This window comes from Cricetulus griseus, chromosome 8, assembly GCF_003668045.3.
Source record: "Cricetulus griseus strain 17A/GY chromosome 8, alternate assembly CriGri-PICRH-1.0, whole genome shotgun sequence".
Lineage (NCBI taxonomy): Eukaryota > Metazoa > Chordata > Mammalia > Rodentia > Cricetidae > Cricetulus > Cricetulus griseus.
The window spans coordinates 92,214,144-92,227,587 of NC_048601.1; the positions used below are offsets into that span (position 1 = coordinate 92,214,144).

Sequence of the window (13,444 nt, forward strand, 5' to 3'; positions counted from 1 at the left end):
TGCCTTCCGCCTGGAGAGTGGATATGCTGAGGGCAGCAGGAACCCACCAGCAAAGAGCTGAAATCCAGGAACAGGCATAGGCAACAGAGAGCAGCAGTGGAGTGATCCTTGTGGTTCTGTGGTGCAAAGTCCCGGGAAGTTCTTTGACTCTTATCTCTCATGATTACTTGTGATTTGAGAACATATATTCCTGCCCTGGTTAATAACTTGGGAAACTCAAAACTTAATGATTTTCTCTTCCCCTCCTGCTAGGTGCTGGATAGTTTACTAGTCCAGTATGGAGTGGTGGAGAGCTGTGAGCAAGGTACCTGTCTTCTGAATTGCTTTCAAATTTATAAAAGGAACGAAGCAGAAGGAAAACTAACCGATTCTCTTTCTCTCTTCTCCTAGTGAACACGGACTCGGAAACTGCAGTTGTAAATGTAACCTACTCCAGTAAGGACCAAGCTAGACAGTAAGCAGTTGGAAACTCCTTGTCTGTCTGTAACAACTAGGTTGGGTACAGTCACTTATGTTGTGTGCTGTTTTAAATTGACGTAGGGCTGGTGGGCCACAAAAGGAGACTTTATTTTGTACATTTGGTTCTGCAGTTATGCCTTTTTAAAATCTGTATGACTAGTGGGATTCTGCATGGATTTAAGGTTTGTTCCACTTTTAATTTACCTTTAATACCACTTGCAGAGTGAGTGATGTATGGAGATAAAACTACACCCTATTTGCAAAAAGCCTTGGGCCTGAATATTTTTTCCAGATTGTGTAATTTGCCTCCTTAATTCTCCTTTGGTGCTTTAGCACTGCTTTATCTGCAGCTGGTAAGTGGACTCTGTGTTAAACTAACAGCAGTTCAGTCTTGGCATTTTCCACCCTGAAGTCAGTCATGATTACCGAGCTCACTAAGAGTGAGCAGACACTGAACCAGTACACCTTTCAGCTAACAGCTTTTCAAACTAACCCATGGTCATTTTGTAGGCATTGGGAAAGAAAATAAGGGACCCACAGGAACTGCCTTAGGTATCTCTGCCTAGGACATGAGTAGAGGGATGGTACAAAGTAATACCCAGTAGCCAGCGCTGGGGCTGGAAGTCTCACCTACCTCCAGACAGGCGGCAGGAACAAATGGACTGGTCCTTTCTGTGGGAGAGTTGCAAGGACCACTTTGGCCATCCATAAGTCCTAAAAGGGAGATGGGAAATGATGTTTAACATTGAGAATTCAGGTTGAACTTGAGGGATAGCCTCTGCATGGAGGGAAGGAGTCCTGTGCAGATCTTGAAGCACACCTACACTGAGTGCTGCCTGCCTATCTGTACTAGGAGACTTCTGGCAACCCATGGGAGCCCTGTTTGCTGGCACAGTCTAGCCAGTTGCTCCTTAGCTGGAGAAAGATTTTTTTAAAAGACCCCTGCCAAGTGGGTGGCTTGAAGGCCCCAAAGCAAGCAGGCAGATTGCCTCTAGACTTAAGGGGATGAACTTTGTATCAGAACTAAACATTGTTCAGCCAGGGAGAAGCTGATCAAAGACAGTCTGCAGGGTCACAGACTCAGGTTCCAGAATATCTACCAGCTGTCAGGAAGGACTTGAGGGGGCATGACCTGCCATTTCCAGTCAGCTGGTGAAAGACCTGCAGCACAGCCATCCAGGTGGGTGACTGGGAGCTTGGAGATGACTTTGAAGGTTTAGGGCTAGCATTTGTCCCCCAGCCTTACCCAGAATGACAGGAAAATGACCCTTGGCAAGGCTCTGCTAGGAGCAAGAACAGCATTCACAGCCCACCCGCTCCCTGAAGAACTTGCCCAGAGCTGTGATTTAACCAATGGAGGACCACCCCTGCTGGCAGCATCATCTGTGATCTGAGCTTGCAAAGATCTGCCCAGAAGCGTGAATGGCATCTGGGAGCTGGGGAAGGAGCACAGAAACACTGCAACAGCGAAGAAGACTGTACTTGGACTTGCCCTCATCACTCTCTCTCTCCTGACATTGGTTGCTCCTTTGTTAATACTCCTATTGGTTTTGCAAGCCAGCTCTGCCCTGATTTGTTACCATCTTTGCACTTTTTCTCTTCTATTTTCCTTCTTCTCCTCCTTCTTGTCTATTTTCTTTTTCATTTTCCCTTTGACAGACATTTCCAAAGAAGGCACACATCATGGTTTGTAGGGCCTCCGTGTCTCAGTGTCCTGAGAGCTGGGGCTTTTCCAGGTTGTCTGATTTGTTACATTTCTTCCTTTTTGTGTGTGTTTTGTTTTTTGTTTTTGTTTTTCAAGACAGGGTTTCTCTGTGTAGCTTAGGAGCCTGTTCTGGAACTTACACTGTAAACCAGGCTGGCCTCAAACTCACAGAGATCCACCTGCCTTGGCCTCCTAAGTGCTGGGATTAAAGGCCACCACCACCCAGTGGTTATATTTCTTTGTCACTCTTTTCATTATAACTTTGTCAAAACTTCTCTCTCCCCAAGTTTTCCTTTCTGTTTACTTTTCCTACTGCCCCCATCAGATGGAAAGAAGTAATTAAGATTAGGGCAGAAATTATTGATATGGGACTGAAAAAAATAATACAAAGTATCAAAACATAGTTGGCTCTTTGTAAAGATAAACAAAGTTGACAGATCCTTAGCCAAACTAAGGAAAAGAGAGAGAATCCAAATCGACTTATTTGAAAAGGGGACATTATACCAGATAACCATTGAAATTCAGAAAACCATTAGAATTTACCTTAAAAAATATATTCCACTAAATTGGAAAAATCTAAAAGAAATGAATAATGTCTAGATGCTTATGACCTAACAGAATTAAACTAAGCATAAAAATTTCAAGTAGATATGCAATAAGCAATGAGACTGAAACCCTAATAAGAAGTCCCCAGCTAAAAAAAAAACGTTCAGGCCCAGATGGGTCCATGCTAAATTCTATCAGCTATTTGAAGAATACCAATGCTCCACAACCCAGTCCATAAACTAGAAAATATAGGAAAACTGCCAGACTCTTTATCAAGCCAGTACTTACTGTATACCAAAACTAGATAAAGAGACAACAACAAGAGAAAGTTATAAGCAATTCCTTCTGATGAACGTAGATGTAGATGAACGTAGATGTAGATGAACGTAGAATTTCTCAATAGAGTACTTAGAAAATGAATTAAGTGATGTATCATAAAGATATTTCACCATGATCAGCTTGACTTCATTCCAGATGTGTCAATGCTTCAACATGTGCAAGTCAATAACTGTATACATAAATAGCCTCACAGACAGAAGTCATTAAACAGTTTTCATACCTGCAGAAAAGGCTTTTTTGCCAGGGTTCAGCCTCAGCTCAGGTTCGGATCCTGAGACAGGGAGGGGACATCGGCACAGATTCTGACCACCAGGTGGATTCCACTCAAGTGGTCCCAATTAGCTTGAGCCATTTTTATTTATACTTTAACAAAGTTTTTTGTTTAGTTTTGTTTGGATTAGTTTGCTTTTGCAAGGCTTACATGAACAGTTTTTTGTTTGTTTGTTTTGTTTTTTTGAGATAGGGTTTCTCTGTGGCTTTGGAGGCTGTTCTGGAATTAGCTCTTGTAGACCAGGCAGGTCTCAAACTCAGAGATTCCCTTGACTCTGCCTCCCGAGTGCAGGGATTAAAGGTGTGCGCCACCACAGCCCAGCTTATGTACAGTTTTTACTATTAGCTTCTATTTTTGACTTTTAAGGAATACTTAATAATCATTATAAAAGTCCCTATTGTTCCCATTTAAGTTTCCCCAAATACACTTTTCCACCCCCTGCATAACCTTATTCTGGACACAGGGTTCAGCATTTTTGCAGGCTTAACTAAATAACATCCTGTTCTCCAGCACTTATGTCAGCTGGTAGCTACTTAGGGCTACAAAGTTAAAAAGTAATAGACATAGGCACAGTGCTTTAAGGACAACAATATTCAAACCCAGACAATTCTTTCATGTCTGCAAGATACATTTTTACATAGTTCCCTTTCCACAAGAGAGTCCCCTGTCTTAGTGTGTCTATAAAAGGCAGGCTTTGGTAAGGCGCTCTTTCCCCATCACACCATATCATCCTCACACCAATATAAGCTCCTATGTATGATAAAGATGGATGTATCCATCCTACAGTTTGCATTGCGTTTTTCCCTCTTGGAGCATACCAGATCCTACCATTGACTCTGCATGCTTGGTGTCCAGGGAACTTACTCTCAACAGTTGCCACTGTGTGTATTCCTGGAGCTTTCCCTCTGTTCTATGTATGCATGCCTTACTCTCCTTTCCAGAACTGGAATCTGCAATATAATGAAATAGAAAAGAGCCTGCAAGCCACACAAATTCAGCAAAGTCCTGTACTGCCTTGTGGTCCACTGGTTCTTGCCAAGTAAGAGACCATCTCCACAGGCCTTGCCTTGCAGAGCTCTGTAGGACAGGCATTCATTCATACATTGATTTGAGACTAGGCTGCACAGCTCTCAGCATTCTGACTGTCCTGGAACTTGCTCTGTAGACCAGGCTGGCCTTGAATTTACAGAGATCTTCTTGCCTCTGCCTCCCAAGTGCCAGGATTAAAGGCATGTGCCACCACCACCTGGCTCAGAAAAGGCTTTTAACAGACATCCAACATCTCTTCATGAGAGAATCCCTAAAGACACTAGGACTAGAAGGAATACATCTCAGTTTAATAAAGGATATTACAGCAAACCTGTAACCACTCTCAGATTAAATGGAGAAAACCTCCAAGTATTTCCACTAAAACCATGACCAAGAGCTCTGGCCTCTCCACTCTTGCTCCATACAGTGCTTGAAGTCTTTCCTGGAGCACTCAAACAACAGAGAAGCAAAAGGGTCACTAATCAAAAGGGAAGTCTGGCTATCCTCACTGGCAGATGCTGTTATTCTAAATGCTTAAGATTCCCTCAGAAAGCCCTTAAAGCCAACCACCACTTTGAGCGAAGTATCAGGGTACAAATTAACATTAAAAAGAATCAGTAGCCTTCCGATGACACACTTAGTGAGGAAGAAATCAGGGCAATAATCCCATCTGCAAGCCAATAAATAAATAAGTAAATAAATTACTTTTGAATAAACCTAACCATGGAAGCAAAAACCAGAATCTTCTATAATGAAAAACTTAAAACATTTGAAGAACTTGAGACTAGAAGATGGAAAGACTACACATGCTGGTAGACACATGAGTTAATACTGTGAAACTGGTTATGCTACCAAAAGAAATCCCCAAATTTAATGCAGTCCATGTCATAGCATATGGAACCACAAAAGACCCTGGGTGACATAAATAATCCTGAACACAGAATAATGCTGGAGGTGTCACTACTGAAAGGGGAAACCGTATTAGCAGTTAACAAATAGGAACCTCACGAAACATAAAACCTTTACAACGGTGAAGGCAATAAATAATCAAGTGAAGAGACAGCCTACCAAAGGGCACGAAATCTTTGCTGGCCACACATTCACACATTTGACAGAGGATTAACATCTTGAATATACATCAAAATAAAAGACTGAAGAAAAAAACAGACAATCCAGTCAATAAATGACCCAATAAAATGAATGGACCTCTCTCAAAAGATAACCAATAAACATGAAAAAAAAAGAGTTCAACCTTGCTAGTAATGTAAGATAAACCTACTACATTGGAATCCCATTTCCCTCAGCCATAATAGTCAAATGTTGGTGAGGATGTGGGCAGAAGGGAAGCCTTATGTATTGGTGGTGGAAATAGAAACCAGTTCAGCCACTATGGTGATCAATGTGGAGGTCTTGCATAGCTCTGGAGTCCTTTGGTTATCTGTCCAGGTGAGCCTCTCACTTGTACATAATGTTTATTCCAGTGTTATTTACGTGTCTAGAATATGGCACATGCTGAGGTATCCCACAACAGAGGAATGCACAAAGAAGGAGTGGGGTATATATACACTGGGAATTTTTACAGCCATAAAACAATGAAGTTACATGATTTACAGGAAATTGGGTGCATCTAGAGATCATCCAAAGGGAATTAAGCCAGTCTGAGAAAGATGAATGTTACCTTTCATTTATGCTTCCTAGATTTTAAATATAAGATGTGTGTGCATACTTGATGTGAACCTGAATTAAATGTCACTGTGGGACCCCAGGAAACTAACGAGGAGTAAGAGGAGTAAGAAAGGATAAGGACAGTGGCATACAGGGGAGAATAGACTGGAGTGAGAATATCCTATGTAATGCAATACCATGGTTTTTGTTTTTTGGTTTTGGTTTTTCCAGACAGGGTTTCTCTGTGGCTTTGGAGGCTGTCCTGGAACTAGCTCTTGTAGACCAGGCTGGTCTCGAACTCACAGAGATCCATCTGCCTGCCTCTGCCTCCCGAGTGCTGGGATTAAAGGGTGCGCCACCAACGCCCGGCCAACAATACCATGTTTTAAAATAATAACTTTCTGGGCTAGAGAGATGACTCAGCAGTGCACTGAAGACTGGATTCAAATCCCAGCACCACCTGGGGCAGCTCCCACCTTCTATAACTCTGGTTGTAGGAGGATGCACACCTCCAGTGACTCCGAGCATGCAGTCAAATGAAACAATAAATCTTAAAAGCTTTCAAAAAGTTAAATCAACACAGTCCAGTTTGTTTTTTTTTTTTTTTAAGTGGAAATTCAGCTCCTCAAAAGGCAACAGTCATGGCATTACTAGGAAAGGAAAAAGAAGCCAAGGAGGAAGATGGAAGATGGTTATTTGTATGACACAGTGGGACTCTTAAATTTGATGATAATCTTTGGCTCAGGCTGTCGAAGGTGTAAAGATGTGTGTAGTGCTGACCTCCCAGAGATGGTCCCTTAGACTAAAACTCTCATTGTCTGACCTTGAGGGTTAAGAGTAACCACACCTTAGACCAAGGCAATAGTTATTTAGATAAGACACCCATGCCTAAGACCTTTAGGGCTTATGACTTTATCTTTGGAAGAGTAAGGATAGTTTTGAACTCTCTGACCTTAAGTCAAGATGAATTGAAGCCATTTTTATGCACCCCAACACACAAGACAGATACACATGGTTTTCTCTCTTCTTTCACCAAAACAACTGCTTTAAATATTTAAATGTGCCTCTGTAAATATATTTCTGTACATGCATAGAAAGTGATGACAGGGATGTGTAATGATCTCATTAACTATATCCAAATTGAATACTTAAATCCAGTCGTGTCCCCCCCCCCCCCAGTTATGAACCGTTAGAAGATCAGTTTTGTTAGCCGGGCGGTGGTGGTGCACGCCTTTAATTCCTGCACTCAGGAGCCAGTGGCAGGCAAATCTCTGTGAGTTCGAGACCAGCCTGGTCTACAAGAGCTAGTTCCAGGACAGGCTCCAAAAGCCACAGAGAAATCCTTTCTCAGGGGGAAAAAAATCAGTTTTGTAGATATTATTTTTATGTGTATGTATGAGTGTATCCACAGGATAAACATTTATTTAAAAAATCATTAGGGGGGCCGGGCGTTGGTGGCACATGCTTTAATCCCCCCACTCGGGAGGCAGAGGCAGGCGGATCTCTGTAAGTTCGAGGCCAGCCTGGTCTCCATAGCGAGTGCCAGGATAGGCTCCAAAGCTACACAGAGAAACCCTGTCTCGAAAAACAAAAAAACAAAAAAAACAACAAAAAAAAATCATTAGGGGTATGTGGGGTGAGGGTTACCTCAGTGATCACGGAGAGCTCAGAGAATGACTATAAAGTTGGTTCTCTCTTTTCGCTGATATGTGTGTTCTGGGCATTGAACTTAGGTCATCAGACTTGCCCAGAAAACACCTTTACCTGCTGACCATCCTTTCAGCCCCAGAATTACTTTTCCAGTTGTGTGATCTTCACAGAGCTTGAATCCATTTGTTTGTATGTCTAATGCTCCATGTTCTCCCGGGATAGGGCTTTGTGAAATCTTGCCACTGTGAGAGTGTCCCATCTTTACAGCCATCATAGGAGTGCCTGGTAGAGCCGGATTCCTGCTGGATGGAGAATACAAGATAAACTCCAGCATTTTGGGAGATTGCTGAATGCCTGTTCTGGTGGCCTTATTTCTTTGCCTTCTTTTGAAAACCTTTAAACATTCTACCATCTGAAAGTCAGGTGTGGTGGCGCACAACTTTAGTCCTAGCACTTAGGAGACAGAGGCAGGCAGATGTCCTCTGTGACTCTGAGGACAGCCAGGGCTACACAGAGAGACCCTGTCTTGGGGCAGGGAGTGTGCATTTCTTAACATGTCCATTGCTGCTCCTCAGTGCACTGTGCTTCTCACCGTCGAGGATTCGTCTGACACAGCTGTGACTAAGACAGATTCTACCCTCGAAATTTCTTGCCATCTTGTGGCTGAGAAAAGTCAGTCACACGTTTCAGAAATACATGTTATTTTAAGCTTAAATCTTGTATTACTATGTAATGCAGTAAAAGTTTAGAAGTTGTAAAAGAGAGGTTCTGTACTAGAGACACTGCTGACTCTGGCTCTCCTCTCTCAGGAAGTCAACATAAAAATTCTCACATGCTGCTCTCTGAGGGTGTGTGTGTGAAAGTGAACCTACTAAGTGTGTAGGCATTTGGACCTTACACCCAGCTTTGCTTAGATTCTTATTTCTGTTTTTATCAGAAAGCACAGCCCAGGCAAAGGGATGTAGCCCAGTTGGTAGAGGGCTTGGGTTTGAGTCCCAGCACTGTATAAATTGATGTGGTTGTACATACATGTAATCCCAACAGGTCATCCTTGCTACAAAGCAAGTGGGAAGCCAGTCTACATGAGACCCTGTCTCAAACTAAAACTAAACCCCAGAATTGTCAAGAGCTTTGAGTCCATTCTTACAGAATGCTCTGTAGCTCATGAAGTTAACATCACAAGTGTTTGAAGTAACTTGGCTGATTGCTATGAGGAGGAAAATCCCTTTCAGACTTTAAAAATTCTGTGAGTAGAATTTCGGGAAAAGAAGGGCAGAAGAGTGATGCAAGAGGGTTATTCGTTCCAGACTGGTCCAAGCTATGTAACCAGACCCTGTCTCAGTAAAAACAAATCAAAAACATCAGAAGAAATGAAAGAAATAGGCCATGCAACAGGATAAACAAATTTCATGTCATTCAGAAACAGATTTTCCACCTATGGAGTCTATATATATTATAGCTTTCAAATTTAGTTTTACTCTACTGTTCTGTGGTTTTTTTCTTTGTAAGTTATGTTTAGTTATTTGCATGTATACATGCATGCACATGCTATGGTATATGTATGGGGGTCTGGACAACTTCTGAGAATCGGTTCCGACTCTCCACCCTCTGAGTCCTGGGTCCAGGTCTTAGATTATCAGCCTTGGCAGCTGGTGCCTTTACTGGCTGAGCCATCTCACTGGCCCCCGTCTTGTCTTTTGGACACACAGTCTCTTGCTGGGAACTGGAACTCACTGAGCCCCGAGGATCCACCTGTCTGTTTCCCCTGGGCTGAGATTGCAAGTGTGTGCTACCGTTCATGGCCTTTTATGTGGGGCCTGGGAATCAAATGCAGGTCCTCATGCTTCCATGGCAAGCACTGTATTGACTAACTGACTTTTGAGCCCTCGGTATTGGTTTTTGTTTTTGTTTTAGAAACAGTTTAGTCTTGGAGCCCTTTGTAGGTAAGTGATGGTGCTTTGTCCGTAATTAAGATGCATCCATGCAATGGTATTTCTAGGATTTTGGTAGTTTGTGCTCAATTATCACCTCTAATTCTTGGTATGCCTCCCTTTTCCCTGTGGCTGCCACTGAAGCCACAACAGGCAAAAAGGCTTATATGAACCTCTAGGAAAGCCAAGATTGAGTGCCTATGTGTGACGAGGAATTTTTTGGTGTTTTTTTTTGTTGTTGTTGTTATTGTTTGTTTTGTTTTGTTGTTGTTGTTGCTGCTGCTGCTGCTGCTTGTAGGGACCTTGTAGAGTACTGAGGCGATGCAGAACCTCGTGGCAAAGCTGGCCATCCCAGCTCAGGTCTCACCTCTTCTGATGAATCCACAGTTCTGTTGGATTAGGGATCTACCTTGTCCCCTTATTCATCTGCATTCACCCCCCCAAAGGTTCCCCCTGCAAATACCATGAGTTTTGTTGGAAGCCTTGAAACTGTCATGGTACAAGGAGAGAACTGCAGAGGTCGTTAAACTGTGTCTTGTTAGTACACACCTCAGATGGCAGCGCTAAGGGAGAAATGGATGCTGGCATCTCTCTGTGGAAGAGCATGTACTTTGTAGGCACAAGACAAGACACTGAAAGAGCCCATCAGTCTTATCTTTAGTGTATATGTGGGGCAGCAAATCGTCTTCCTGGGTAGAATGGTTACCTATTAGTCAAGCTAGATGAGAATGCTAGCTACAAGCCATCCACTTTGCCATTCAGATTGCTGTGTGGGGATAAGTTTAACTTCTGGTTATCATTTCCCTCTCTCTCTCTCTCTCTCTCTCTCTCTCTCTCTCTCTCTCTCTTTCTTTTGGGGGGGAGGGGGAGGTTAGAGACAGGGTTTCTCTGTGTAGCCTTGGCTGTCCTGGAACTAGCTCTTGTGGACCAGGCTGGTCTCGAACTCACAGAGATCCGTCTGCCTCTGCCCCTTCCCCCCCACCCCACCCCCAGTGCTGGGATTAAAGGTGTGTGCCACCACTACCCGGCTTGGTTATCATTTCTTTATTCTTCTCCCTCCCATTGGTCCTTACGCTGAATTTCCTATTCTAGAGAGGACTTTTTTGTTACCCCAATAAACTTAATACAATTAGTTGTTATAAACCAGAAAAATTCTCAAACACATTTTTATTATTTTAAAGTTAAATTTCTTACTTTCTGTGCAGGTGTGCAGGTGTATGTGGGTACGGGCGAGCCTGTGATTGTGGGGAACTCAGGAAAAATTCCAGGGTTGATTCTGTCTTCCACTGGAATCAAACCCAGGTCTTCAGTCTTGGGCTAGTAAGTCACAAACACCTTTACCCACTGAGCCATCTTGATGGCCCCTTCAGCATCTTCTGAATGATTTCAAATAGCAACCGATTAAAAGCAGGATCTAAGCAATACATATGGTGGCTAAGATTCCTGAGTTCTGTTGAACGGTTATTAAACCTGCTCCTCTCGGGTCTTACAGGAGGAAAACTGAAAGAACTACAGCTTTCTTTCATGGACTGGGCAGATCACCACCACCCCATGACAGAGCTGAGTAGCAAACCATGTGCATAGGAAGATTTCAGCCGTTGACTTAAAATCATAAACTAAGGAGCGTTAGCCATTGCTGTGCAGCTAGATGACTCCTGTACTCTGTTCTGGCGTCGTTTACAGTGCTGTGGTCTGGCACACACACAGCTGGATGCACATGATGTCAGGGCTGACTTCTCCCTGCTTGGGAGAACTAACATGGTACCACAGCTTTATGCCTCCTCCTCCTCCTGCCTGGGAGAGTCTCTTCCTTCAGAGGCACACCATTTAAAGCAGAGCAGTAAAGTGTTCTGTCATAGTTTCCACCAAGTCGAGAGCTGTTTCTTAGGACACGTGCGACTTTGTTTAGATTGTTCCAGAATACACAGAAGCATCTGGCAGTGTATACTCTCCTCTGTCTGTCCCCATGAAGAAGGATGGCTCTGTGTCTGTCTCACTTTTTTGTAACTTTCCTGGCTTCATTCCATGGTAAGAGTCTTCTAACTGCTGAAGACAGCAGTGCCCAATTTTATAACAAAGGAGTTGCGATCCCTTCATTTAGGTGAGATTTTTGGAAAAACCTTTAATAATTTCTGACATTCAAAATGGCTTAAAATTACCTTAAATCCTTATAATTGTTGAAGCTTCAATTTTGTATAGTAAAATGTATTAATAAAACCTCTCCATTTTCTCCCTTGAGAAATGGGCAATATATTTTATAGCCCTTAGTCTACATTTGCTTAAAAGGAAGGGAGAGAAGAGAACAAAAGACCAGTGTGTGAGGGTCCTGTCGCCAGGCATTGGTAGGAAGTCCTCTGGTGCTTGTGTGGAGAACGCCCTCTGACATAGAATTATGGGGAAGTATCCCAGGACATGATATATCTGGAGAAAAGTTAGCCATAGAACATTGCACACCACAACTACAGCTTCAGAAGCTGCTAGCCACGCCCACACGTTTGTGAAATGTGCAGGACTGATGCATGCTCAGAGATGCTGTACTTAGCAGCTATGGGAAAAGTGAAAGTGTGCCTTGTCCCTGCTGGACTTGGGAACTGCAGATCTTGGACAAGGGTTCATTTGTGTGCTAGGGAATATAGGACAAGATAAAAATGAGGGGAAAGCACGGAGTCTATGTCCAAAGACACCATGAGCTCTCGTGGCTTCTCTCCTGTGCCTCCCGTCTTCTCAGAGACCTGTGTAGTACTAAGACTCCTTTGATCTTCCTATTTACATCTAAGAATTGGAAAGTAGATGTTCAAGTCAGGAAATAGACTTAGAAGCCAGAAACGACTCCATGGAGCCATGGGAGAGAGAGTGCTTTATGCTTTTATCTTCACCTGCATGAGCTGAGCTCCGAGTTTGTTCACACAGAATCTGACAAGAGCTTGAGTTGCCCGGGAAAAGTGGGAGAGCCCTCACCCCATCCATTTTGCTGTGCTCTGCAGTTAGGAAGGTGTGAGTTAAGAGTGTATGAACTCTTAAAGTCTTCTCTATGTGCTGCACCAAAGTATTGCTCAGCTTCCTCGCCAAAAGTATGCAAGGTAGACGGACTATAACGGGATGGAGCTTATGTCATGTAGAAATAAGAGAGGTGACCTGAGAAGGTACATTGTGTGTGTGTGTGTGTGTGTGTGTGTGTGTGTGTGTGTGTGTGTGTGTGTGCGCTTACATGTCCTTACATAGATTTCCACAGTTGCGAAGGTGAGGGGTTACTGAGGCAGGGCCCTCACAGGGTTTCTGGAGCGGATGCGGATGGCTCAGCAGGTAAAGGTCCATGCCTTCTTACAGTGCAGCCTGACAGCCTGTGTTTGGTTCTTGGAACCTACATAAAGGTGGAGAGAGAGAGAGAGAGCTGACTCCAAAGTCCCCTGACCTCCACATGTGCCCCAAGCATCCCCACCAGTAAGAAATTTCATTTTAAAAATCTGGATGTGTGCAATGCCATATAAATGTATTAATGTTACAGTAAAGTTGAAAAGGTGGGCGAAGGCTCAGGCCCTCCCCAAGCAGATACAAAGTGCAGTCAGTGTGTGGATAGAACAGCTTCCTTGCCTCCTCCCTCCTTCTCTTCCCTTTGTTCATCTTCTTGAGATCAAAACCCTACCCAGATGAGGGAATTGCAGTTATTTTCTGGTTGTGGCTCATCCTGAAATCTTACCAGTGTAAGACCAGTGTCCTGTAGTTGGTAGGGCTGTTTGCTCACCGATTCTTCAACCCCTTTAGAGCTGTGCGCTCCTTCCCTTGGTATATTTCCAAGCCATTACTAACTTTTTTTTTCCTTAAGTTTACCATGGTTGTTGCAAATATTTT

The 13,444-nt window shown here is 43.3% G+C and overlaps 1 protein-coding gene across 1 annotated transcript in view; it reads left to right on the forward strand.

Moving 5' to 3' along the window:
• Window positions 1-13,444, forward strand: part of Igf2bp3 (insulin like growth factor 2 mRNA binding protein 3) — a 134,486-nt gene that overhangs the window by 84,472 nt on the left and 36,570 nt on the right. Inside the window, exons 4-5 of the mRNA XM_027429579.2 lie at window positions 253-304; window positions 391-454. Coding sequence (XP_027285380.1) covers window positions 253-304; window positions 391-454 — 116 coding nt within the window. The remainder of the gene's footprint in view (window positions 1-252; window positions 305-390; window positions 455-13,444) is intronic.